General features: G+C 40.3%; 1 protein-coding gene across 1 annotated transcript; it reads left to right on the top strand.

Annotated features, from left to right (window-relative positions):
• Positions 1 to 8: 8 nt before the first annotated feature.
• Positions 9 to 15,981, top strand: LOC145478784 (uncharacterized). Its single transcript, XM_081456934.1, has 19 exons — positions 9 to 1,318; positions 1,581 to 1,637; positions 2,323 to 2,441; positions 3,078 to 3,272; positions 4,090 to 4,300; positions 5,017 to 5,327; positions 5,660 to 5,888; positions 6,262 to 6,285; positions 6,922 to 7,258; positions 8,267 to 8,617; positions 8,882 to 8,908; positions 9,257 to 9,446; positions 9,960 to 10,139; positions 10,738 to 10,816; positions 10,953 to 11,077; positions 11,670 to 11,819; positions 12,593 to 12,761; positions 13,690 to 13,883; positions 14,194 to 15,981. Exons 1-19 carry the CDS (start codon positions 1,039 to 1,041, stop codon positions 14,476 to 14,478), a joined length of 3,513 nt encoding a protein of 1,170 aa, XP_081313060.1. The 5' UTR covers positions 9 to 1,038; the 3' UTR covers positions 14,479 to 15,981.
• The last annotated feature ends 8,945 nt before the right edge of the window (positions 15,982 to 24,926 follow it).

Genomic DNA, 24,926 nt, shown 5'->3' with positions numbered 1-24,926 from the left:
GGGGGTGATGTAAGGAAAAAGTCTTGTTCTCGAGATCGCGAAAAAAGAAATTAACAGAATTTTCATGGATTCAAGTCACGTTTTCGTATTATTTGAAGTAATAATTAGCGAAATAAGTAAACGACGTCACGACATCGTCAGATATCATTGTCAAGTAAATGAGTAGGTTAGTTCTTGCATTATAATTTTTGTGTTCAAAATCTTCCCTCAAGCCTTATTTATTTGAAGTAATGCCATCAAAATAGTTTTTATCTGCCGGCCATTTACTATTATTGTTAAAAAGTATGATTTGAAATGTTTTTGCGATTTAGTCGAAATCAATCCGGGTTTTTTTATATTTTTGTCAAGTTCATATTCTCTTGTTCTTGAACATCCTGTTTGCCATACACCGTAATTTGAGACATAGTATAATTATTTAAATTGCTTGGTATGGTCGACACTTTAAACTGATGACACTTTACTAATGAAACATGACACAAACTCTATAAATTGACCTAAAGCTACAGAATCCACACGAAAATGCGCACGACTGCTAGTTTCTGATTTAGAATTGTCAAGATTTACATATCTGTCAATCAATAATTTTGTTGTTGCGATGGGCGATAAAAAAAAATTAACTTTTACTCTTTGGCCGAATTTATCCTAGGGACGAATTATCAGTCTGAGACGAGTTAGCTGTCTGGGACAGGTATTTCGACTGCCTGAAACGGATAAATCGTCTAGGTATGAATCCGGTTTTAAGTCGAATTATGTGGCCAAATTCGTCTTTCGCTAATTTGTCTGTCAGCACGTTTTCAAGACGTGCTGACAGACGAAACAGCTGAAGACGAATTTGGCCACGTTATTCGTCTAAACACATTTATACCTAAACAAGTTATCATTATCAAAACGAAAAATCGTCTCAGATGGATAAACCGTCTCAGACGGATAAATAGTCTCCTAATATAAATTCGGCGTCGGATAATTCGTCTCTAGTATAAACTCGGCCAATGATTTATTTCGAATTGTCTTTTTTTTAGTACTGATTTAGGCGAAGAAATGGAGCTTCAGCCTATAACACCAACAACCCTTGCCAGGAGTCGTGAGGACGAGGAATGTCGCCAACTTGATCGGCCAGTCGACGACGAGCCGAGAGAGATTAAGCTGTCTGTAGCCCGACCACGTGATATGCCACGAGAGGTAATGCGGCGTGTTCGCCCGCCGAGCATTTCGGGTAATTTAGACCATCCGCAGATTATCTCTCCCGAAGATATCTCTCTGGATCCTTGTACGGTTGGCGAAGAGACCCCTTTGGAAGAGGGGAGCTTTCTCGCGTTTGGTAAGCGTTTGATTAAATTTTTAACAGTGTTACTGACTTTTCAGGCATTCCTGATCTCAATACACGCCCATTAAAATTGGGTTGGGACGCATTTTGCGACGATGTCTCTAACTGTTTTAGTCATGTGCTTAGTTGTATAGTTAAGCATGTTTTGAACGAGCAATTTAAGTTTTATCGCGCGTCCACGCTACATCCTGATTGGCTCGCCTTGAGCATGCGCGTACATGTTATCCTGGACTCTCTTTTCCCTTTTCTCTTGCAGATACGGAGGATGAACATCCAGGAATTGATACGGCAAACGAAGAATCTAAAGCTGTAGGTGAGAGAAGAGGAAGTATGAACGTAGCACATTGTTTAGTATTCTTATTGTCGAGTGCTGATAATTGTATGTCATTAGCATGAGTAGACGAACGATTGGAAACGATAAATACTTGTTTTAGTGACTGCAAAAATTCGAGTTCATGCCTGGGACGCTTATTAAACTTTGGTAACAAAAGGGAGGGAGCTTTTTGGAGACAGGGTGAGCAAACAACATGTCGTGACCAAGATTAAGCCAACCCCAAACTTAAACTGCAAGTAGCTCTCGAATCAAACCTAATCTTAGCTCGGTACTAGTAAATTGAGAGATGGGATCTTATTGTTAAGTCCACTTATCGCTGTAGGAGGTTTTAATTCCAACTGCGTGCGTTAATTAAAAAAGTCTTTCAGACAACGGGCCTCACTAAGGTGGGGGGGGGGGGGTATGCACTTATTGGAAGGTAGGCGCTAATCGAATTATAGCGTAAAACATTTTCATGTCTACTGTTTATGACTGACCTTCATGCTGTCCAGTCCAAATCCAAGTGAAAAATCGACCTTAGCAAGTTCTATCATCACAACCCATTTTAAAATCAATTTCGGCAATGGAAAGCCTGCTTTGTGGAAAACAAGTTTTCCAGTTATAAAAAAAAAGAGTTGAAGTATAAACGTGTTAACACTGATGGTTTGATCTGTTTCACTTTCAGATGTTGAAAAGAAACTTGACGACACTCTGAAGAAAGGCGATTTTGATGTCATTGTAGAACAATTAACTCCGAAAATCCTTACAAGCTGTAAGACTAATGCTTTACTTAAAGCGTTGGAGGTGAGTGGCGCCGGCATAATCTTGATTTTGATCCTTGTAAAGGAAATGTTCTTGCAAAAGAAGTCAAACTTTCGCCAAGGGGCGCCACACTTAGTCTTGGTCCAGCCCATACAGACACTACATTTTTAACCGGTCACCTCGGTCACCGCGCACGGGAAGGCTTCGATGTTTTGGTAACAAGTACCACTAAACGGGTAGATGGGAAGGTTCGCGAGCAGCCAGGCAGGTGAGGTGACAGACAGACAGACAGACACATAGAGAGACAGACAGGCAAATAGACAAAAAGAAACAGATACATAGATAGATAGAAAGATAGACAGACAGATAGTCATACAGACAGACAGGCAGACAGACAGCCTGGCAGACAGACAGAGAAGAAAGCAAGCAAGCAGGTAGTCCAATGCCGGCGAACGGGCAAACAAATGGACCTTTTCGCGGATATGGCAGCTATTTGGAATTCTATTGTCTCAGATAGCTATTATAGGTTGCGTAGGGAGCAGCTACATACTAATTTGCCTGCCGAGCAAAATGGCCGCCTTATCGCCGAGAAGTTCCATTGGTAGACAGTCAGGCAGGCAGACAACTACGTTTGCCTTTTTCACTTATTTTTTGTATTTTTTCGTGTTTTCTCCGCAGGTAAATAAAATACTCAAAGATTCAGCAAACAGTGTAAACCCCGAGAAAGACGAAATTGAAACGTTAGTGAATTCTGTGGATGAATTTACGTCAGCTTTGATAAACCCGTTAAAATCCGACAACGATACCAGGAACACATTTCAAAGTTGCTTCGATCATGTGGTGGACAAGGCCATCAATACCGAGCAGAAGAAGGTATTAGATCAATAGAGAATCATTTGTAATAGTACGCTATACTAACGAACCCTTGCCGTGTTATTAACTTTGAGTTGTTAAGGAACTTGACTTTCAGTTAACGAGGTACCACGAGGTACCACGAGGTACTATGAGGTGTCACGAGATAGCACTGTGTAACAAAAGGTACCACGAGGTACCACAAGGTGCGACGAGGTGCTACGAGGTACTACGTGGTGTCATGAGATGCCATGAGATATCACGAGATGCCACGAGGTGCCACGAGGTACCACCGTGTATCACAAGGTACCACGAAGTACCACAATGTGCGACGAGGTGCTACAAGGTGCCACGAGGACGCGAGTAAATCCCGAAATCGCTACGGATCGCGCTGTCAAGTGTCCACCGACACCGTGTTAGGTACCCGTATAGTCAGGAACAGAGCCGTTCAAAGTTTCAAATGACCGGTGAAGACTTACTCGCACGATTTTACTCCATGTAAACGAGCAGATTTGGGATCATACGGTCGTGTAGACTATTGTCTGTCTTGTCTCTGAACCCTCTCCCCCAGGCTGTAAGGGTGTTGGAACAGAGAACGCTACCCTGCTCACCCTTGACCACAAGGACCCACAAGGAACCACGAGGTACCACGAGGTACCACGAGGTACCACGAGGTACCACGAGGTACCACGAGGTGCCACGAGGCGACACAAGGTGCCACGAGATATCACGAGGTACCACTTGGCACTTGTTACCACGAGATAAACGAGCACTGCCGTTTGCTTTTAATGACAGATCCAGGCTAACCAGTCACATGTTTGTCTTGTCGTTTTCACAGTTCCTGTCCCACCCAGTGGTGTATAACTTGCTTAATTCAAGATGGTACCGTTCCTTTGCCTCAGTAAGGAAGGAACCATGGACGAGTCCCAACCGCTGGGGATACTTTTTCCTTAACCTCTGGCCCGTGCTTGATGTTTTCCTATTTCCTGTTGTCTTCGCTTGTTTCTTCATTGTTCATTTGATCAAGCGGCTCTGGAGAAAGACCAGAGGTTGGTAACAACGCTTCCTAACTTAAGGGTTATGTTTCTAATACTGGTCAAGATAGAACCAAACGTAAAACGTGTTTCACACTATTGCAACATCAGTGCTCATCTTTCACTCCGGTTTCACGAGGTACAAAAGGACCAGGAGTATTGCTAAGCACCCTGTTTGGAATGCTCATCTATTATGGGTCCCCTGTACTTTGTCAATTGCCTCAAGAAATCACCGAACATTAAGCTTTTTTATCGATTGGTTAGTTAACTTGTTAAAGCTTAATGAGCGAAGAACAGAAAGTTGTTCTGTAAATAAAGGGCATTTGAAAAACTAAAACAAGTTTGGGTTTTACAGTTTCATCTCTGCTTTGATTCCCGTTTTGGAACAAAAATCCTGCAACTAAAAGATCGCCGAACCGTTTGTGTCGGGTGGTTTGGGTTCTACAGTATCATCAGTACGTAAATGTCCTGTGATGCCACCGAAGAGACAATGGTCAATTTCCTCTATGAGACGCGCCTGCAGGGAATCATGGGAGGTGTATGCATTAAAACAAATATCCAGTCCAAGATGATTAATACAACTACCATGATTCTTTATAGGCGCGTCTAGTAGAGGAAATGGGCCATTCATTCCATTTGCTTTGACAAAATTCTCGTCACCCAAAAACTCACCCAAATTTCTCTTTCACAACATTGTCAATACCGTAATATTGTTTGTGATTATTTTGTAGAGACTGAGGTGTGTTTTGTTGTGACGATGTCCAGGGATGTAACAGAAAAGGTGTTTACCCTGATAAAGAGAACAGTCAGTTACCTCATTTATAAATACGGCTATTTCTCTGTCAATTACTGTTTGGTTTTACGTGACGAGGACAACTCGCCTGGTAACATCAACTTTGAAGATGTTTGCGCAGACATAACTGCATTGCTGAAGAGAGTAGAGGTATTGCAGAAGTCTAACTCGTCTCCACGGCTCTTTGACGACCTGTGTGCGGCTCGTGATGCATTCAAGAGTCCAAAAGTTCGAAAAGAAGCCAAAAAGGTGAGGCAGCACTTCTGTGGTGCAACTTGTAAAAAAGGGCTTCGATGTTACTGCCACCTGCCACATAGTCTAGTCCCAGAACTCTTCCTTTGCCGCTCTATACACTCCGCAAGGGTTGAACCTAGGCGGGGGAGGAGACAGTCTCTCTCACTCTTCTGCCGCCTGTGTTCAACCACCCAACGGGGAAGCTAGAGTGGCGGGAATGGACCACCTGCTGCATTGTAATTGCACACTGGCCACGCCCTTCACGATAAATGACTCTAACCACTGGCGGTACCCCAGTTTTTTGGATTTAAACAACACATTACTGACGTATTTATGTTTTCCTTTAGGTACTCGTGGTATTTGTTAATGACACGCTCAACATGGTTAGCGCTCGAGGTAAACCGCTAGAACCTTTGCTCGACGAGCTCAAAGAGTTAGGTGTTAAACTTGTTCCTGTTGGTGTTGGAGAACACGCCAAACTATCAGAACTAAACAAGATAGCAAGCGACGATGTTACTGCCCTTCACTATGGAGAATATGAATCACCGAGGACTTTAGGGACAGCTGTTATACAAGGTAACTTGTGTTCTGTCGCGAAAAAGATAGTTGTAAAATGGTGTCCTTTGTCTAATTTCTCAATACGCCATTGATTCTTCCTGCTGCGTGTGCTCGTGTTTCGTGACTCTCAAGTGATGAAAACGCCTGACTCTTTGCAGAGTGAGCTTTGCCTTGGTCGCCTCCAACCTTGTTTCCAGAGGCCGCGATCCTTTTGGTCAGCATCAACGTGAATTTGATGCGCGCTCTGGGAAGGAATGTCCAATGTTACATAGCCTGACCTCGGGCTGTCTGAAAATCAAGCAAAACTTGTAAGTCCTAGGCAATTTCAAAATTATGAGTTAGTTTTTCAATTTTAATAGACTTGGCGGTTTTTTTTTATTTTCTGTAACAGATTTGGAGGGAAAGGACATCTATGGTAAGAATACCTGAAACATTAAGTAATTAGTCTATGCTCTTCCTTGGCCTTTACGACAATCTTGGCTGAAAAACAGTTTAGGCTCCGTATTGTACTTTTAATGGTTCTCTTTTACTGTGGTTGTAAGTCGATATCTCCATTTCGTATACGAGTTCTGTTTCGCCAGTCACTTTGTCGGAGAGATAAATATGGAGTCTACGAAAAATAAACCGCGGTAGAATAGTACTAGAAACTATTAGAAACACGTATGTAAATGTACGCAACTTCGACGTTAGACGACTTATTGAACACGCATGAAATTATAATCCCCCCTCTTTGCCAACACTACCATGGCGGCTGGTGAAACGGGAAAAAAGCAAGCAAACTCAAGCGATAGATTTGATATCAAACTGGTTTTCTTAGCCAGGATTCCATTTAATAATAAAAGTAAAATACGAGTGCCATTCAAAAGAAAACAATCGATTATCATGTGCGATAGTCCGGGTGTGAGTAACCTTGGTATAACTGCTGTTGAACAGGTCCAATCTATTTACCGCCAAAATAGTGAGCAGACTGTTCATTGCACAGCTTTTCGAAGCCTCCTTTCTTTCTTAATCTGTAATCGTACTTTATATTACACTTATCTTTTTTTCACAGAGAGGTACCTTGACTACTTCACGACTCCTTATTTCATCTTTTTCCGCGATACTCTAAGCTACCTCACCCTTCTTGGCTTTCACTTCGCCATTTGTCTCTCGCCTTCAACTCTTGCCTTCAGTCGACTAGAATGGGTCGTTTTAGTTTTTTTCCTTGGGCGTATTGTGACCGAGTTTGACCAGTTCATGGGCAATACAAAGGCCGGGAGAAAAGAAAGACAAAGCCGCCAAAGATCGCTTCAGGGATCGAACTACGAAATGTGTACACTCGTTGATCAACAGAGTGCACCGACATCAGATGAAAATGTTGGCTTAAAGCGGTTTGCTAATTACTTCAGGTACGTGTGGCGGCTTGCTTCGGCCTATAAATGTTGGTTTAACGTTCAATTGTTGTTTTCTTGTGGTCATAAGACTTCTAACAGACCGACTTAACAATACATGGACCAAAAACCGACCAATTTGACTAACAATAGACGGATCGAAACCCACCAATGACTGATGACAAACTTTACATGAGTCTTTCAGCCAATACCATCATGGCTAAACTGACAAACACTATTCACTTGACTCTGAAGATGACTTCCGCTCAGGTTGTCGAAATGTCAGTCACCAGCAACATTTCTTTTCAGAACTACCCTCACGCGGACGATCACACTATACGAACTATTATCACACTTTATAGTGTCATGCCTGACTATGGACCCCACGCGATTCCAAAGGGCAGGGTTGTTCATGTAGTCATATCTACCTTCCCTAACCCGCCTAATCAAGTCGGTTTGAGAATGATATGTCGTCATGAGTATTTGTATGGGCCAATTGTTGAGGTCAATGGCCGTTAAGATGGCGGATTTATATATTGACTGATTCATTGATCAATTGCCGTTCAAGATGGTGAGTGTGTTCTCAAAGGACGAGCTAGGCCCGAAGTGTTTCACCCAGTTTTCATTAGCGTTACCATTTCAGTAACAAGGTAGGGGGCAAAGTCTGTGTTCAAGCCAAGTAGCCCATCACGCCGGCGTTTATCGCCGGCTTCCGTCGCAGGATTGAAAAGCAATTAAGAGTATTTATACTCCGCCCCGGATGGGATGCGAGTCGATTGCAGTGTTACCCACATCATTCAATTCGCCAGTACCCATTTATAAACCTGGGTGTAGAGAGGCACTGTTAGAGGAAAAAGTCTTGCTCAAGAAGAAAGCCAGTGCCAGGGCCAGTCAGGGTTCGAACACGGACGACTGTGAAACCGCTCCTCCCACAACCGCGAAATGGTGGGCGATGAATTGATATTTCAATATGAAATGTATAATTGAAGACCAGCGAGGTGAAATAAATCTGTCATTTTCTTTCAGTGATCGCTGGAATATGCTCGACTTCATAATTCTCGTTTTCTACGTAATCACCTTCACTCTGCGCATGATCACATGGAGGAAATCCACTGCAGTGACTCAAAACAGACCCTTGGCTGTGGCTGGCTATTTTTACGGCTTCATCGCCATGTTTCTGACACTGCGAGCCTTTGGTCACGTGATGGAGTGCGTGCGAGGAATGGGCGCCATACAGATCGCTCTGTTTTTCATCATGTGGGATGTACTAGCAATATTTTGGCAGTTCTTGGCAACGATCCTGGCATTTTCACTAGCCATGACAAAGATCTATGTTGCTGAGAAGTCTTTCTCTTCAACGACATCAGGGAAAGACTTGTGAGTATAGCATTCCTGCGGGTCTTGTCTCATTTTACAAATCTATACATGAAAAACAGTGAACTGAATAGTACTTGGTGGATTGTTACTATGTTTGCGTTAGCTGAACTGCTATTCGCTTGTTTTACGTATCACTTGGCTAGAAATATTCTTCAAAGTTTTCAACAGTCAAAAAAACACAAAACAAAAAAATAATAACTAAGAGATCGCTGGTTTTGTTTCAGGGTCTGCCAGGTTTCTAACCAACTTTTAAATCATTTTCAGGGCATGTAATGACGACGGCTTTACCTGGTAAGTTTAATTTTTTTATAGTGTCATAGCTTCACATTCTCACTGTTATCTTGTCTAAACGGTATTTTCTTTCCCAACAACTCTTCGTTACGTTTAAATAGCAACACAAGTATCGGCCTGTGACATAGATCTAGAGTACCAGTCATTAAACACAGCACAATGGTTAAATGCGTATAAAATCAGTTTTTTAGCGTTTTTTGTTTTCTACTCACGTTGCTAACGAATTGCAAGTTGTGAATAGGAGTCTCTTGGTCTTCGTTTTGGCGACACAGAGGTAACACTGCTATACAGGTACAAGAGATTCCCACGGGGCTTCTGATTAGATCAGGTGTGTGATTGTATTTGCAGCTGGTGGACTATGGCAAAGCACCTGGCGTGGTCTTTACTGGGCTTAGCGGACCTGGACTCCTTGAATTCCGTCGATCATCCGTCAGTTAGCCTGACTCAGTTGCTGTACATTCTGTTTCTAATCATGGGAGTTGTCCTTCTTGTTAACATGATGATTGCGTTACTCTCCAACACCTATCAACAGGTTCAGGTAACGATTAATTTTCTCTGAAATCTTTCGGTCCAATAATACTTATTTATGCTTCTAAGAGTTAACACTATATTTGATGTCTTATTTAACAATTATTTCCCGAGCGCGCGTTGGATATGAGATGGAAGATAGCCAACGAGGCACGCTGGATATGAGGTTGTTTATAATCATCTCATATCTAACAAGTACGAGTGGAATAATTCTTTTACTAAAAACGCCCCCAAAATATAGAAAACTAGACTAAAATAAAAATAAAAACGCCCCCCAAAATCACATCTATGCTTGCCATATTTGTAGATCATGGTATAATGGCTCATAACCCATGATGGCTAAGCCAATGAAAACTCTCGAATTGCATTATTCAATGATCCAGTTTTTGCTGCTCAACTCTCTCGTAGGCAGTCTCTTAATCAGATTTCTCCTTTTATACCTAGCAATTACTGTTAGTTGTGCTAGCTTGGGCTAGCTCACCTCAGTTTATGAAGCCTTGATCACGTCTCTGTTCAATTTTAGGATAATTCTCTCAGGGAGTGGTCCTTCAAAAAGGCAATTACTATCAAGACTTACAGTTCGTATCATCCAGTACCAGTCCCTTTCAACCTCCTGTCTATCCCGTTACTTGCAATATGTCGACAGTGTCAAAAGTGTATCTGTAGAAGATTTCATGAATCTTCTCTGGATGAGAGCGGACGGGTAAGTTACAATTTTACGATGCGCGTTAGCTGTGGAGAGCTGATGAAACACAAGACATTGACAACAACAACAACAGCAAGAACTACGGTGTTAATTAACCAACCAATCAACAAACCAAAAAACAAGCAAAAAATACAGAGCCAACATCAACAACACATCTACAATAATAGCAACAGCAACAACAATAACAATAACAAATACAGTGCACTTCCCCTTGTTTTATTTTCAACAGCTTATTTTTTTCCTTTTTTCCATCATCTCTGATTCTCGAACAACCGTATACAAGTGTATTACGTTGTGTTTTAGACTAATCACGTTTAAACAAGTCCTCTGCGTAGTTAAACAAATCACGTGAAAAGTTATAGCAATCACGTGAAAGGCTAAAGGAGCCACATGAAAAGTCAAATCAATCACGTGCAAAGATAAACCAACCACATGACAGGCTGAAGCAGTCACAAGAAAAGTTTAACCAGTTACATGCAATGTTTAACCAATCACTAGAAAAGTCAAAACCATTGACATGAAAGTTGATCCGTACCAATCACGAATTTACTAACTCTGCTTACGTTTCACGTATTAGTTCTTCCAATTTCAACAGAAAATAGCGCTGGATAAACTGGTGAAGAAACTAGAAACGACTTATTTTGAAACATATGGTTATTCTTTTCCGCTAACAGGTGAGAGAACAAACAATCTTCATTTAATTACAATTCTAGTTTGCCAACCACTGAAGAAGGAGAAGTTAAGGTTCTTTCATCTTGGTACCTGTACGATTAATCTGAACTTCATGTATTTTTAATTTGTTATCTTCAGAGGGGAGAAAGATGGATCACTTACTTCACGAAACTGATGGAGGTCGACGAATGGCCAATCAGATTGTCCGACAGGTTTTCCGAGAGCCAAGCAGCAAACAGGAGAAATTAATCACGGGTGCAAAAGTAAGGTTTCCTCATCTGTTTAGATTCTTGATAAACAAGCATACAAAAAATATATCGTTTTCATATGACGTCACGGCAGCCATATTAGTGTCCCAAAACAATGAAACGGCCGCCATGTTGGTGTACCAAACCAATCCTGCGGGAATTCAACTCTTTTCTTATTTCAACGCTAATAAATTTGTATGTGTGCCGGCCACGTGATTGAAAACGCTCTTTTAAGTAAGCAAACCAGCAAGCAAACAAATAAACAAACCAACCAACAAACAAACAAACCAACAAACCAACCAACCAACAAACAAAACTGAGTTGTTGTCCCTTTTCCTTTACAGATTAACTATTACAGATTCATTATTTTCAGTTAAGTTTAGGGGGATATTGACAGAAACGGTTTATGCAAAAGCACTGAAGGAAATTGAGAGCAAAATGGACAATGGGCCTTGCGTTTTTTACCTGGCTGTGTTAAAATTCGCTTGAGGCTTCTTTTATTAGAAAGTTGGAGGAACATGCAAATGACGAGTACTGTTGACAAAAAAACAAAAACAGTGCTTGCGAACTTGTCATCACCGGGTTTTTGTTCCTTATACTACTTTAGGCATGGAAGTCATTAGGTATTGGTATTGACGGCTGCCTTTTGACATACAAAGGACCTGACTACTGCGACGTCTGCAAGGAAAACGAACCTAGAGGTATTCATAGCGCTAGGTACTTGATGCCATTCACACCAGAGAAACCGCGGATTGAGGTAAGATCTATATGAATTAAAAATTCCCCTTCAAAGATAAACGTGGTGCACTTAATGACCCGTGGAGTTCCAAATTTCTTGCAACGTGATCTAAGTGAAAGGAACGTTGCGTTTTCGAAATCTTTCCATCGTCAACCACCTCGTTTGTCTTCTTAATCTCGTCATTGGTAAAATTTTGAGGACAGTGCTATTAGTTTGTTCTAACCTTGGCTTGTCTTCTCTCAATTTGTTGAACTCAAATTACCGCAATGTTCTCTCTAACGTACTGGTAGCTCTCCCTCGTTTCTTCCTACTCTGCAGTTACCAGTAACGAAAACCGATGTTAAATGTCGCCATTTAGCACATGACAAGAAAACAACCTCTCTGTGACCGATCCATTAGAGTTTTGACGATAACTGCAGAAATCCTCACGCACTCATTGGTTGATTTTTATTGTCAATAAGCGAACTGACACATGATTTTATAATTTATGCGATGCGTCAACGAGCGAGAGCGGACAATTTGACAATTTGTTATCGTCAAAACCAAATTAACGTCAGTTTTTCACGCGTCTGTCCTGTTATTGACAATGATCCACTCAGCTATCGTCTCGTGGATCCAAGATACTTTGACAGTGTTATGACGAAATTCATAATCAATAATAGGACAGACGCATGAAAAGCTGACGTCAATTTGTTAAAATTAAACATACGCGAAATCATGAAATAAACACCCTTGAAAGTTGCGGGGATAACCACTTACCTTGCTTAAAACACAACCGCGTTGTTTTTCAGGTGCTTATCCAGGAGAGTGGTGAGAGGCGTGTTATAGCCGTGGGGACTGTGTTTGAAAACTACAACTGTCACATGATGCCTGGCTGGCTTGATGGAACAGTCGGCTATCACGTTGACGATGGGAAAATATTTGCACGTGGCTGCGAAGACCTGGGGAGAGAAGTGGAAGGTAACACTTAAGCTATAAAAACATTTTTCCGTATTTCTATCAAGTTTTAGTAGAAATCTACTAGCGTTCTATCACGAATTCCTTTCTCTGATTGGCAACGCTACTCACTATCTATTCTGTGATAGATAGTGAGTAGCAGTGTGCTCTTGTTAACAAAATGACGGCCGCTTGTTGGCGTTTTCGAAGTGTCTGTGAAGAGGATTTAGATTAAGTTTTGAACGACTAGTAGATTTGTACTAACTAAAACAATTTTGGGAGAACTCAAAAACGCTGTGGAAACACTCGCCTGTCGGCTCGTGTTCCCACGGCATTTCTCTTCCTCCCAAACTTTCACGCGTGTGTCTATTAAGCAATTAGATTATTCGCTCTCGATTTCTATCGCGCGATGGTTGACTCGGGCTGCGCCCTCGTCAACTATCGCGTGCCTGAAATCTCGAGCTCATAATCTAATTGCTTAATAGACACACGCGTGAAAGTTTGGGAGGACGAGAAATGCCGTGGGAACACGAGCCAACAGGCGAGTGTTTCCACAGCGTTTTTGAGTACACCCAAAACAATCAGAGCTCGTACTTTCTCTGGGCCATTTTCTACATCAGATCGAAGCTGGTTTTGTTTCAAAATAGTGCTTAATTTTAACTGTTTTAAACCGCTTCCATGGATGTTAGTATTGATTTGGGTTTATTATCATTATCATATCAGGGTTTGAGACTCCTGTGGAAACGAACTAGCTAAGTGAAACGACGCACGCGGTCCAAAGAAAATGTTCTGCTCACTGGGAAAAAGAAAATTGACTAAATGCTCTAATGAAATGCTCTTGTAAACGGTGAATGTGATTTACAAGCTACACATGTGGAAAATTATCGGTAGTCCTGCCGGGTAACAGTTCTTTGTATTTTGTAGTTTGATAGCAATATTTTTTATGTTGTAGGTGCCATGGCGCACCGTGGTGATCTTATTGCCTGTCATGTGGATTTTGATAACCGCAAAAACAGCTCTATACCCATTTTGTTCTCCTTGAACGGCAAAGAAGTCGCGCGTACTCTAATGAAGTATACCGCAGGACAAACCAAATTGTATCCCTTTATTTCACTGGGATACGAAGGAATTCGTGTGCTTGCCAAGGTATGTCAGTCTCGTATTATGCTCTTTTCGGACGAAACTTGCTTCGCTAGTTTAAATGACATAACAAAATCTCGCCCTGCATACGTTTCGAAGCAAATCCTAACCAATTTCGCGCGCTCATTGGTTAATTTTCATTGTCAATAAGCAGACAGACACATGCTTTTCTAGTTTATACAATGTTGTTATTGTAAAAAGCAAATTGACGTCAGTTTTTCATGAATCGGTCGTGTTATTGGCAATTCATGATCAGTAACACGACAGACGCGTGACTGAGAAACTGACGTCAATTTGTTAAATCTTCATCGCTTAGATGTGCCCGCGTGAGAGCAGCCGCATTTCCCAGTATTCGTCGGACACTGAGCAGAGGTCTATCAGGGATTCTGGGACAGAACACGAGTTGTTGGACCACGTGCGAGAACAGTATCTCTCACTGAGAGAAGACATGGCAGCAAAGGAACAGGTCAGGATTGTGCAGGCACGGAAATTCGAAGAACAGCTTGAAGATCAGAGGAAGATGTTGACGGAAATTAGAAAGTTAGTGCTGCGTTTAGATGAAGAAAGAAAGAAAGATGAACGAGCTGATGAAAATGTGTAAATTTCTTGAAAACCTCTCTGGGGTAGCATGTTTGAATTTGTTTGAAGCAGATCAGTGTGATTACTATAATAAACGCAATGAATACTCTGTTGAACAGTTTTTGGGGTGAAAACGTTTGAAATTAATGGAGCTCTATTATTACATATCGAGCAATCTTTTGTGCAAAGTTGCCTTCTAAACGGGCTAACATCAAAATAAAAATTAACCAAGGTGAAAAATCACTACAGAGATAAAAGAAGAATCAAGGATTGTTAAGAACAGGGACGATTACTAAGACTGATTCTAGCAAATGAGAGGCTTGCTCTATCCATGACATAGCTTATATCAACGAGGATTTTTTAGAAAAAAAAAGAAACAAAAGAAATAACATCGAGATTGAAGAGTGATTGAAGGAATGAGGAATAATTTCTTAATTTCTATTGGAGCAATGTTAAAATGTTAAATATTTCGAAAATGGCCTTTTGAATACTTAGATTAGAGAACATTTTGAGTAATACAGTTGCTTTTTGACCTCGAACATTCTGCTGTAATATTTTTGCGAAGCTTTCTATTTAGTGTCATGTAAATTAATGGTGCTAAAAGTGTTTTACGTTCCATTATCTCTTGTTAACTCCAGCTATATATGGCTTTAATTATCTCTATATTTACCTTCACTAATCAACGCCATCATTTAGTACACTATCTATTTGTTGTAAAACTTTTATTGTCTTCAACTTTCTAAGTTGAAATATTAAAAAAAAGGTAAAAGCGAGGCGTTGTTGACAGCAAAAACCCTTAAAGAAAAGAAGCAAACACGCAAATAAACATACAGACTGACAAGTACAGTACCGATCAAGCTGGTGGCCAGCCGCGAGTAAAAAAGACATTTAATATACACCATCTTTGTAAAAATAAAGCAGTTCCGATTGGCTGAAGTTTTAATTTGCCTTACCAGCTGTTCTTGTCGTTTTAATGCATATAACTCGGCGCGCGTTTATCTGTAGGCAGGATATGTTAAACGTTTGTTCATGATCTTGGCTGAAGGACGTTGGTGTTTTTTGATCTTGTTATAAGGGTAAGAATTTATGGAAACTTAAATTTAGTCTGGCAACTGGATATGATCACTATGAGCAGCACATTTTCAATATTTAATGAGAAATACTGTCTTCCACATACAGCGGAGGTGTTAAGTCTGTAAGGCAGCGTGGTGAACACACCGTGTCTGCTAATCTTGCCTCTTTTGGATGCCCGTTTTGAGCAGGCTTTTCCATAGAACAACTAAATGTTGATCAAATGTTACTTTATTTTAACAACAATAATACTAATAATCACTTTCACGGGTAAATTACTCGAAGGGTGGCCACTGAACGATGACGACAGAAGAGATCGCGCTTTTATCAAGTTATCGTTTGGGAATTATTGAGGCGGCCTTTGAGTTTAACTCCCAGTGTGTACCAACATGCTTTTTCCCCCTCTTTTTGTAATTCGATTCTTGTGAAATAATAATAAAAAAAGAACAGTCTGCATACAGTATAGATGGTGCATTTCAAAAGTAATTGTCATATATTTATATTTTATTTTTAATTGCGCATCACTTAGCAGCCAAAGCTGTCAACGGGTTTATCGTTGCTATTAGCACTTACAGTAGACCAGCAAACGTTGAGGTGGCGACAAACACGAACTGAAGATTAGAACGCAAGGGTATCAGTCTCGGAAAACTACCACAGTTAAAAGATTGGATGATAGGACGTAACCGATGATGTCATTTATGCAAACGTAGTTACTTAGTCAGTCAGAGAGGCAAATTTAAGGTGAGACTGGTCTTTAAGTGTGGTACGTAACACTTGATTAACAACAATGTCAGTGTTGACTGTGTACTTGCAATAGTAATATCGAGGGACGCGTTAAAACCGGCGGGGAATGAAAACTTTCTCACTGGGAATTTAACAAATAACTATTCCGACTAGGTTTATTTTCAAAAGTTTCGACAATTATGGCTTGTCTCAGCTGAACGGACCGCATCGACTTCCTGTTTCTGAATACGAATAAATTAAGTCCACAGAACCGCTTGTTCCTTTACATTCATTTGAAAATAATAATAATAATGTCCATAGCGAGATCAACAGACTGTTGGCAAGATGTTGGTTTGGAATTAAGTTTTGTTTAAATTCTTGTTTGTTGTGTTAAAGTGTTACAAATCTTGTTTGCGTACGCACGTCCAGAGACCTATGAGCACCTCGTCACGCCCTTTATTTTAACATAGGAATAAATTTTGTAAGAATATCGAGGTTGAAATTTGCGAAATTTTAAGAATTAATATTTTAAGAATAAACGTAAGGCTGAGATTTTGAAAAGAACATTATTTTGTGTGTTGAAAATTTGTAAATACAATGTATGTTTTCGACTTAACCGCAAAACGGCAAAACTAGCCAAAAAACAACAAAAACAGCACTAGCCGTGTGTGTTCGATGCTCACAACATTTCTGCAAGAAGTTATGTGTGTCATATGATCAGGTTTTATTGCCTACAATCTGTCTCCAAAATTACTTCAGCGCCATCGGCATAGCCCGCACTTTGTATTCCTATAATCAGAGAACATTCACAAGAATATTTTCAGCCTAAAATTGGCAGAAAAGTAAGAATATTCACTGTGGGCCGGAAAAAAACCAATATTCTGATATAAAAAAAGAGCATAAAAGCACCTGATCCATCACTATTCACTTTGTTAATTATCAAAAAAAAAAAAAAGAAAAAGAAAAAAACAGGAAGTTTTCCCCAAGTTTGGAGAATAAAGATAGGTTAAACACTATAAAATAAAATACAAGTATAAAATCGAAAAGATTAATAAATGTTTTACAACGCAAAGTTCCTCTTCTCATTACTTCTCTTCCTCTCTGTAGATTTTAAATAACAATAAGGAAAATACTGTAAATTAAAAACACTTAGAATATATGTTTAGATTTGTCAAAAAAATGTAACCATTGCTAGTGTTATTGTAATTACTTACGTTATCGTCGGTATTTTTGTTTTAATACAAGTTAATTGCACGTAAAGTATCACACAAATGTTAGTAGGACAGTTTTAATGAAAGTTAAGTGTTTGTAAAGTTTTTTTTTGTGTGAGTGTGTGCAAAAGCAATAAAAATGTGGGAAAAAAAAAAGAAAAAAAAGTTAGGTTTTGCAACTCCGGAGACTTTCACATTATCAAGCCAACTGATATCTTTTGTCGGTCTTCCTTTGCGACTCACGTTAGTCGTGAAATATTGCGGTCCGGCCGAAGTTTTAAACAATTCATTTCTGTGCCTGTTCGAAGAATTTATTGATGAACCATCGCCAGTTCGGTAAAACAAAATTTTCAGAAAATCAGGAAGCGTTTTCTTGCTATGTAAGTTAAAATTGCTTTTCGAGCGTTTTTTGCTTTAGCGTCGAAAAGGCTTTGGTTTTGCATCGTTACGCCTCATAATTGGTATTGAACACTCGCGCCACTTTTTCATCCAATCAGAAGTGAAACAAAAACCACACGCACGCACACGTTTTCCCGCGCTTGTATTTACTTCAGGTTTTGATTGGTCAGCATTGTATTGTCTGTGTCGTTTGTCACTGGCCAGAGGGATTATTACGACACTGTGCTAGTAAGTCTTACGAAGGTGAAACTTGACCTCTGTGTTCCCGTGCGTCGTGCCAATTTGCTACAAATCTGCAAACGGATCATTCCATTGCAATAGGCCCGTTTGCTATCCTGGTTTTCCAGTAACCTGTCTACGATTGCGATGAGCGTAGTTTCGGTAAAGAAATTCTTTCTGAATCCAGAATAAAATCTCAATTTAACTGAGTTACTGTCCTTGAGAAAAACATAGAGTGTTTAATGCAGAAAAGATAAGATATAAGGCGATAGTTATTTTTCTCGCTTTGGATCCATCCTTATCATGTGCAAAGGGATTACTTTGGCTTTTTTCCATTTCGACGGAGCTTAGTGGGACAGAGATCGAGAGACGGTTGGAGCGGTAATTTTCAGCAAAAGGATGCAAATTCCATCAGTGCCTGTTGCTTTGTGTGATGATATGGTTTCTATCAGGAGCCAGTAAGGAGTGATATAGATAACTTAGTATTCAGGTGTTTTCAGCGATCATGGATTTGGAAAAGGGCGTGAGTGGATATTTTATACACAAAACAAGTCAATAATGACGGTATATGTAGACAAGAAAAGCTCACAATGTTAAGCCCAGGCATCAAACATCGATCTCCCTTATTTCTAGTTCTTAACTTATATTCGTTTGTTTATTTGTTTATTTTTTCCTTCAAGGTGACGATGGCACAAGGTGCACTAAACGACATGTAAGCGTAAACTTCCTAATTCATAAATCTACAAAGTTCGTTATATTGAAATGCTGATTTCTCGCACCCTTAATTTGGTGAACCTCTCGATGTCTCAAACTAAAAGTCATTTCCTGCCGGGAGTTGCTCTAATCGAACACTGTAATCTTACCTCCCCCCTACCCGCCCCTCGCTCGAACTACGTTTTCGTCTCCCTCGGAGATCGAGATTGCACTCTATAATCTCCCAAGGTACAAAAATAGCGTTATAGTTTAAAATCTTTAGCTTCTACTCAAGACTTCTTTGAGGTTTTCTGGAAATTTTAGTCGAAATTTTTTTGTCAACCCTCTGATGTTTACATTTAACTTCTCAGGGAAATTTTATAATCACTCGTGGACAATATTTCGGAATCTTTGGAACTTTTCGGAATTCTTCGGGACTCCGAAAAGTTTATCAGAGACCCTTGACCCCTGCTTCTTTCCAACTGTCTAGAGACAACTAGGCTAACTTTGAAGTGTATCTAGCGTAACAAGCGCGCGTAATTCCCTTTCTCCACTTGTCACGCAGGCTGTTATAGTGTCACATAGCGGCCTTGTGCAGTATCACACCATTTTGAATTATGGATGTTTGATTTCACCTACAGCCTCCTAAGGGATGGACCATTATTTTTTGAGGAGGGGAGGGTTTGGGCAATTATCAAAGATTCCTGTACAACAAAAACTGCTGAAAGAAAAAAAAAAAAAAAAAAAATCATGTATGGGAGGTATTGGAAAAAAATCGAGCAAGTGCTTTCTACTATCCAGCTCCCGTTTTTTGATGTTAAAAAATATTCTTGCACAAGCTATTGCCCACCCAAAAAATTGTGCGCAACTAAAAGGTGAGAAAAAAATTTCATGCCCCAGAAAATTGCCCAACCCCCTCCAAAAAATAATGGGCCATCCCGAAACAGACATTTTTTTGCGTCAAGCAATCATTTCCCTCTTTGTTTGGTAAAGGTAAGGTAAGGTAAGGTAATTTATTTTACGTCAAGGACACGGGGAGTGGTTGCCCAAGTCTCCCGAGCCAGGGGCTCATGATAAAAGTGTTTGACATACCATGTTAAAAAAAAGATTTAAAAACTATATATTAAAAAATACAAAATTATCATACTATTAATATCTTAAAAAATATGCGTTAAAAATACAATATTAAAAAACGATAAAAATACAACATGTCTATAAAGGAATCATTTAAGACAAGAACTGCATTGGCAGCCACCAAAGTTTGTTGTATTAAGATGATTAATAAAAGCTGGAACGTTTGCTGCATTTTTTGCTGCCGGCGGTAACTGATTCCAAATTCTAGAGATGATATAAGAATACGAGCCGTGGAAGAATCTACTATTGTAAGGGCGTTGTTCTACGTTTAGCCCGCTGCCTCTAAGATTGTATGGCGTGACCCGGGGCTTGAATAAGTTGGTGATATAACGTGGGCCATTTTCTTTAAAACACTTAAAAAATATTATCAGAGATTGTTCAAAACGTCTATGTTCTAGCGTTCTCATGCCCAGCAGTTTGAGTAATGACTCATAATTAGAAGTTTTCCCCGTGTTCATTACTGTTCGTAGACCGTAGTAGTTAGCGTCTTCCACTTTTTTGTTGAGCGTTTTACCTATACCAATCAGTAAAGAATTACAATACTCAAAATGCGGTTTTATAAAGCTCCTGTATAAAAGTAATAAAGTATCTATGGGTACTAGGCGCTTGAGGCGACGAAGTGCGGCAATCTTAGCGTATACTCTTTTCAGCGTTACATTTGTGTGTTCTTTGAAAGATAACTTATTGTCCAGACATACTCCAAGGATCTTTAAATGTTCTTTGATATCGATTAAGGTGCCATCAAACTCCAAATCGTAATTGTATGTTGAATTCCCAAGAATCATTGCTTGTGTCTTGTCCCCGTTGGCTTGAAGATAGTTGTAGTTAAGCCAGGTAGATAGTTTTTCCATGTCTTGATTTAAGACGTGTTGAAGCACAAGAGGACTTTCGTCCGCCGTATATTCGGTTGTATCATCCGCGTAGAGGCGGAGGGAAGAGACGGAAACAGATTCGTTCATGTCGTTCATAAAGATGTTAAACAGTAAGGGGCTAAGGAGACTTCCCTGCGGGACGCCGCACTGTAAAAGTGACCAGCTAGAGCACGTATTATTGCATATTACCCTTTGTTTACGGTCATGCAAAAATGATCTTAAAAGTTGTAGGGCTGGTTCTTGCAAGCCATACGCTTTTAACTTTGCTAGCAGCAGATTGTGGCAAATGCAGTCGAAGGCCTTGGAGAGATCGATAGCAACTACACCCACTTCTTTTTTTTCATCAAGTACGCGTCTCCAATCATCTGTTAATTTGATCAACGCTGTAGCGCAGGAGTGTCCCTTAAGAAAACCCGACATGTTGGGCGAGAAAATTGGTGCAAAGGAGGCGTACATCTGGTCGAACAGCACTTTCTCAAATAGTTTGGAGATTGCAGAGATAACGCTGACTGGTCGGTAATTGTTTTTATCGGTCACATCGCCCTTCTTATGGATGGGGGTGACATTACTCATTTTCCATTCTTTGGGCAGAGTACTCGTGCGAATACAGTAATTAAACAAAGACGTTAACGGAGTAGCCACGGCTATAGCGGAAAGTTTAGCAATCTTTGGAGAGAAACCGTCGGGGCCAGTGGATTTCTTGGCATTCATTTTTAATACGTAGTTGGTTACGGTTTCCTTGTTGATTTCCTTAAAAGCAAAGTCAAGGTTGTATGATTTGCTTTTAATTGCTGCTATGCTAGGATGGTCGCCGAAATTCTCTTCCGTTAAGCTCAAGGCTGAGTCCTGTATTCTTGGATTTACAAAGAAGTCGTTAAATACGTTGCTGGGATTAGATACGAGTTTCCCATCATCCAGAAGATGGATGTTAGCTGTGCCATCAGTGTTAGATTTGTTGTTCGGAAGAAGAGGTTTCATCTTTTTCCAGAATAAACCAGCAGATGATGTTCCTGAGGCTGCATCGGCGCAGAAATTTTTGACTGCTCTTCTCTTTAGACCTGTAACTCTGTTCCGTTGTTCTTTGTACTTACACCAGTTTGAGTCTGTTGGCGCGCGACGGAATTTCTTGTAGAGTCGGTTTCGTATGCGAATCTGCTTTTGAATGTCTGGGCTGATCCACGGCAATTGGTTATTACGAAGCTGTATTCGGTTTACAGGTGCGTGCTCGTCTAGGACTTGTTTATATAGGCCAGACCAATGTGCCCATATATCATCGATGTTGTCATAAATATAAGCGCTGTCCCAGGGGACGTTTCTGAGATCAGAAAGAAATGTGTTCGAGTCCAAATACTTCAGGGATCTGAATTCTATTGTTCTTGCCTTAGGTCTCGGTAGCTTTTGTTTCCTCACAACAAAGATCAGGTCGTGATCGCTAATCCCGACTTGCAAAATTCCACTTGTCGCCAATCTCTCAGGGTGTGATGTTAAAACAATGTCAAGTAGAGTTCTTGAATAATTAGTTGTTCTTGTAGCCTCGTGAATAACATTCGTTAGACAGAATTGTTGGCTGAACTTGGTCAGATCTTTATTAGGGCCATTTGGGTTATCAGGTGATTCAAGCATGTTCATATTAAAGTCCCCGATAAACATGACTTCTTTCCGTTTGACGTACATTTTCTCTGCTGCTGGTTGGGAGGTAAGATTTTTTTTGAAAAAATTATTTGCCAACAAATGAAGAAAAGAAATGAAACTAAAGAAAAGGTACGGTGCCACTAAAAAAGTTGATTATGTGAGGAAGGATTAGGGGACGAATCACTCCTTGTGTGGGTATGAGGTTTATAACAGTTATGAGCTGAACAGTTCACTGAATGTGAAAAAGGCAATCTCTTCAAAACACACAGGAATCAAATGGAAAGTAACGTTTTGCTATGGGAGGACCAGGAAATGATCACCCCCACTCAGAAAAACGATGACGTCATGGTGGCCTGCCCAAGTGACATGATGTTCCTCCATGAACTGCAACTACTCAATAATGTAACAGAAAATGAAGGAGGTGCTCCAACATGTACAAACGATCTAAATCCTCAGTGGTGTAAGTAACCAGTATTGTAAGTACCGTAAGTAAGTTATGTAATTAGCCGTCTGTGAAAGAAAGATGGAGTGTTTAATTAACCGTTGAAAAGAAAAAAAGAAAGAAAAAAAAATTTAAATCCTCCCCTGGCCGAAAAAGACCTGTTTGTCAAAGATCAGCTACATATGCTTAGCGACAAATCTCGACTTGAGACTGGAAATTTTCAACAAGATGTTGGTAAGTACTGTCAGTAAAGACTTGGTAGTGCAGAAAACCCGACGCGTTTCGGTCCAACTCACCGAGAGTAAGTTTTATTTTCTGTATTGTTATTGGTGTTTTTAACAATCATGGGATGAAGCACGCTGACCATCCTTTTCACACTCATTGCGTTATGAGCCGGGGCTAGTACGAGTAGCAACTCCCATTGGCTCCTTTGTTACCAACTTGGCCTTGGTCGGTTGCCAACTTCCGGTTACTTTCAAGACCTCGAAATCGGAGGATTACAGGAACGATAAACATGAGGTACAATTTAGTTTCTAGACGTGCTATCAGTGATGCAGCTTTCTAGTTTAATCACCGTTATTATATCTCTCAGTTAGTACGCGCGCTGTGATCGGTCAATGTAGGGGGCCGTATTCTACTGTACGGCCAGCTAAAATTTAAAGCTGATTTTGTTGGCAAAATGTTTCGCGATTTATCGCCAAGTGTTCTTAACTTTTTTAGCAAGTAAAAGTTTATAACTTTCTTTTACTTCTGAAATTGTGTATTAAAACCTGCTAACGACTTACGAGTCACTTAACAACGATTTCAAATTGACTCGTTTCACTTTAGAGGTGCTCAGAAATTTGAAGTCATTCCGCTTGAATTAAAATCGTCCCCGAACGCATCAGACACATCGAGATATAATAAATACCTTACTAACCTCGTTTTCTCGGTCCGTACTGTAAGTTACGGATCCTCGTTTTTCCCCTTCGATTTATGGCTCGCGCGCTTCGCGCTTAGGCCACAAATCGATGGGGGAAAAAAACTCGGTCCGTAACTTTCAGTTCGGCCCTCGAGTTCGGTTAGTAAGAGGTATGTATTTGTTTTCTTATTGTTCTCCATGCAAACGTGTCCGTGGATTAAAGTAACTTTCAAAGAAGAGGAGCGGATGGGTAAGTGGACTTTACTTTCAGCTGTTTGTCCTCCATAAACTCGAGAAGAAAATAACATTTTAGAATTATCATCTTCGCTCACTTCTTTTGGTTTTTAGTTACAGAGAGAAGACTCGACGAAGCTTTGAGTGGGAAACACTTTGACCTGATTCAAGAATACGTAACTCCTAAAATTCTAACAAACTGCAAGACCAATGCGCTACTCAAAGCATTTGAGGTAAGATGTCTTTAATCAATGGTTTGGCCAAAGCGCTAATAAGCTCTTACAATCGTCGTAAAAGTTTGGCTTTCTACACCCGCTTTACACAAATAGTGTGAAGAGGGTAAAATCGTTCGAAGCATTTGGTTTATCAGAAACTGAGGCGCTTGCGGCAATTGTTGTGGTAAATGTTTGTGGCGCTCCTTCTCTACCCCAGAGCCTTCGTCTCTTTTGGTTAGCATATTATTAACGAGTAGCACTGGGCAAAAGTTTTGGCGGGAACTGCATGCGCGTGCGTCTTGTTGCCGGCCGCCATTAGCGGCCGTCATTTTATTTTGTTTCGAGGTTGAAGTACAGACGTTTCCTGTTGAAATCTCTTCACTCTGTCGACGTGTAAAGACCTTATGTCCACATTGGAGACAAGACACAATAAATACCAGAAGTCTTTTTTTCTGAGTTATTCCTGAAGACGACATCGATCAAGACATGAATTGTTTGAGGGGAGAAAATTCTTCTCTTGATGAGCTTATTTGCAGACCTTTTACAGCCAGAAAATTAGAATGTAAGTCATGCTTACTTGAGTTCACTATTGGCTGAAACTTTAATAGACCATTTTACAGTTCTTTGCTCGGTGACCTGGCCTTTAAATGGCAGCGAGGCTGCAGGCAAGGGAGCAGCAACCAACATTGGGGATCAACATTGTTTACATGTAACTTGGATTTTT

Source organism: Orbicella franksi, chromosome 2 (genome assembly GCF_964199315.1).
Source record: "Orbicella franksi chromosome 2, jaOrbFran1.1, whole genome shotgun sequence".
Taxonomy (NCBI): Eukaryota; Metazoa; Cnidaria; class Anthozoa; order Scleractinia; family Merulinidae; genus Orbicella; species Orbicella franksi.
The sequence above is the reverse complement of the archived record's forward strand: the minus strand, read 5'-3'. Positions and strand labels throughout refer to the sequence as shown.

Bases quoted from the DNA above. Each gene is read 5' to 3' on its own strand.
- LOC145478784 (XM_081456934.1), top strand. From the start codon at position 1,039: ATGGAGCTTCAGCCTATAACACCAACAACCCTTGCCAGGAGTCGTGAG. The intron at 8,909-9,256 runs GTAAGTTTAATT...TTGTATTTGCAG, and splicing joins AATGACGACGGCTTTACCTG to CTGGTGGACTATGGCAAAGC. The intron at 11,078-11,669 runs GTAAGGTTTCCT...ATACTACTTTAG, and splicing joins AATTAATCACGGGTGCAAAA to GCATGGAAGTCATTAGGTAT.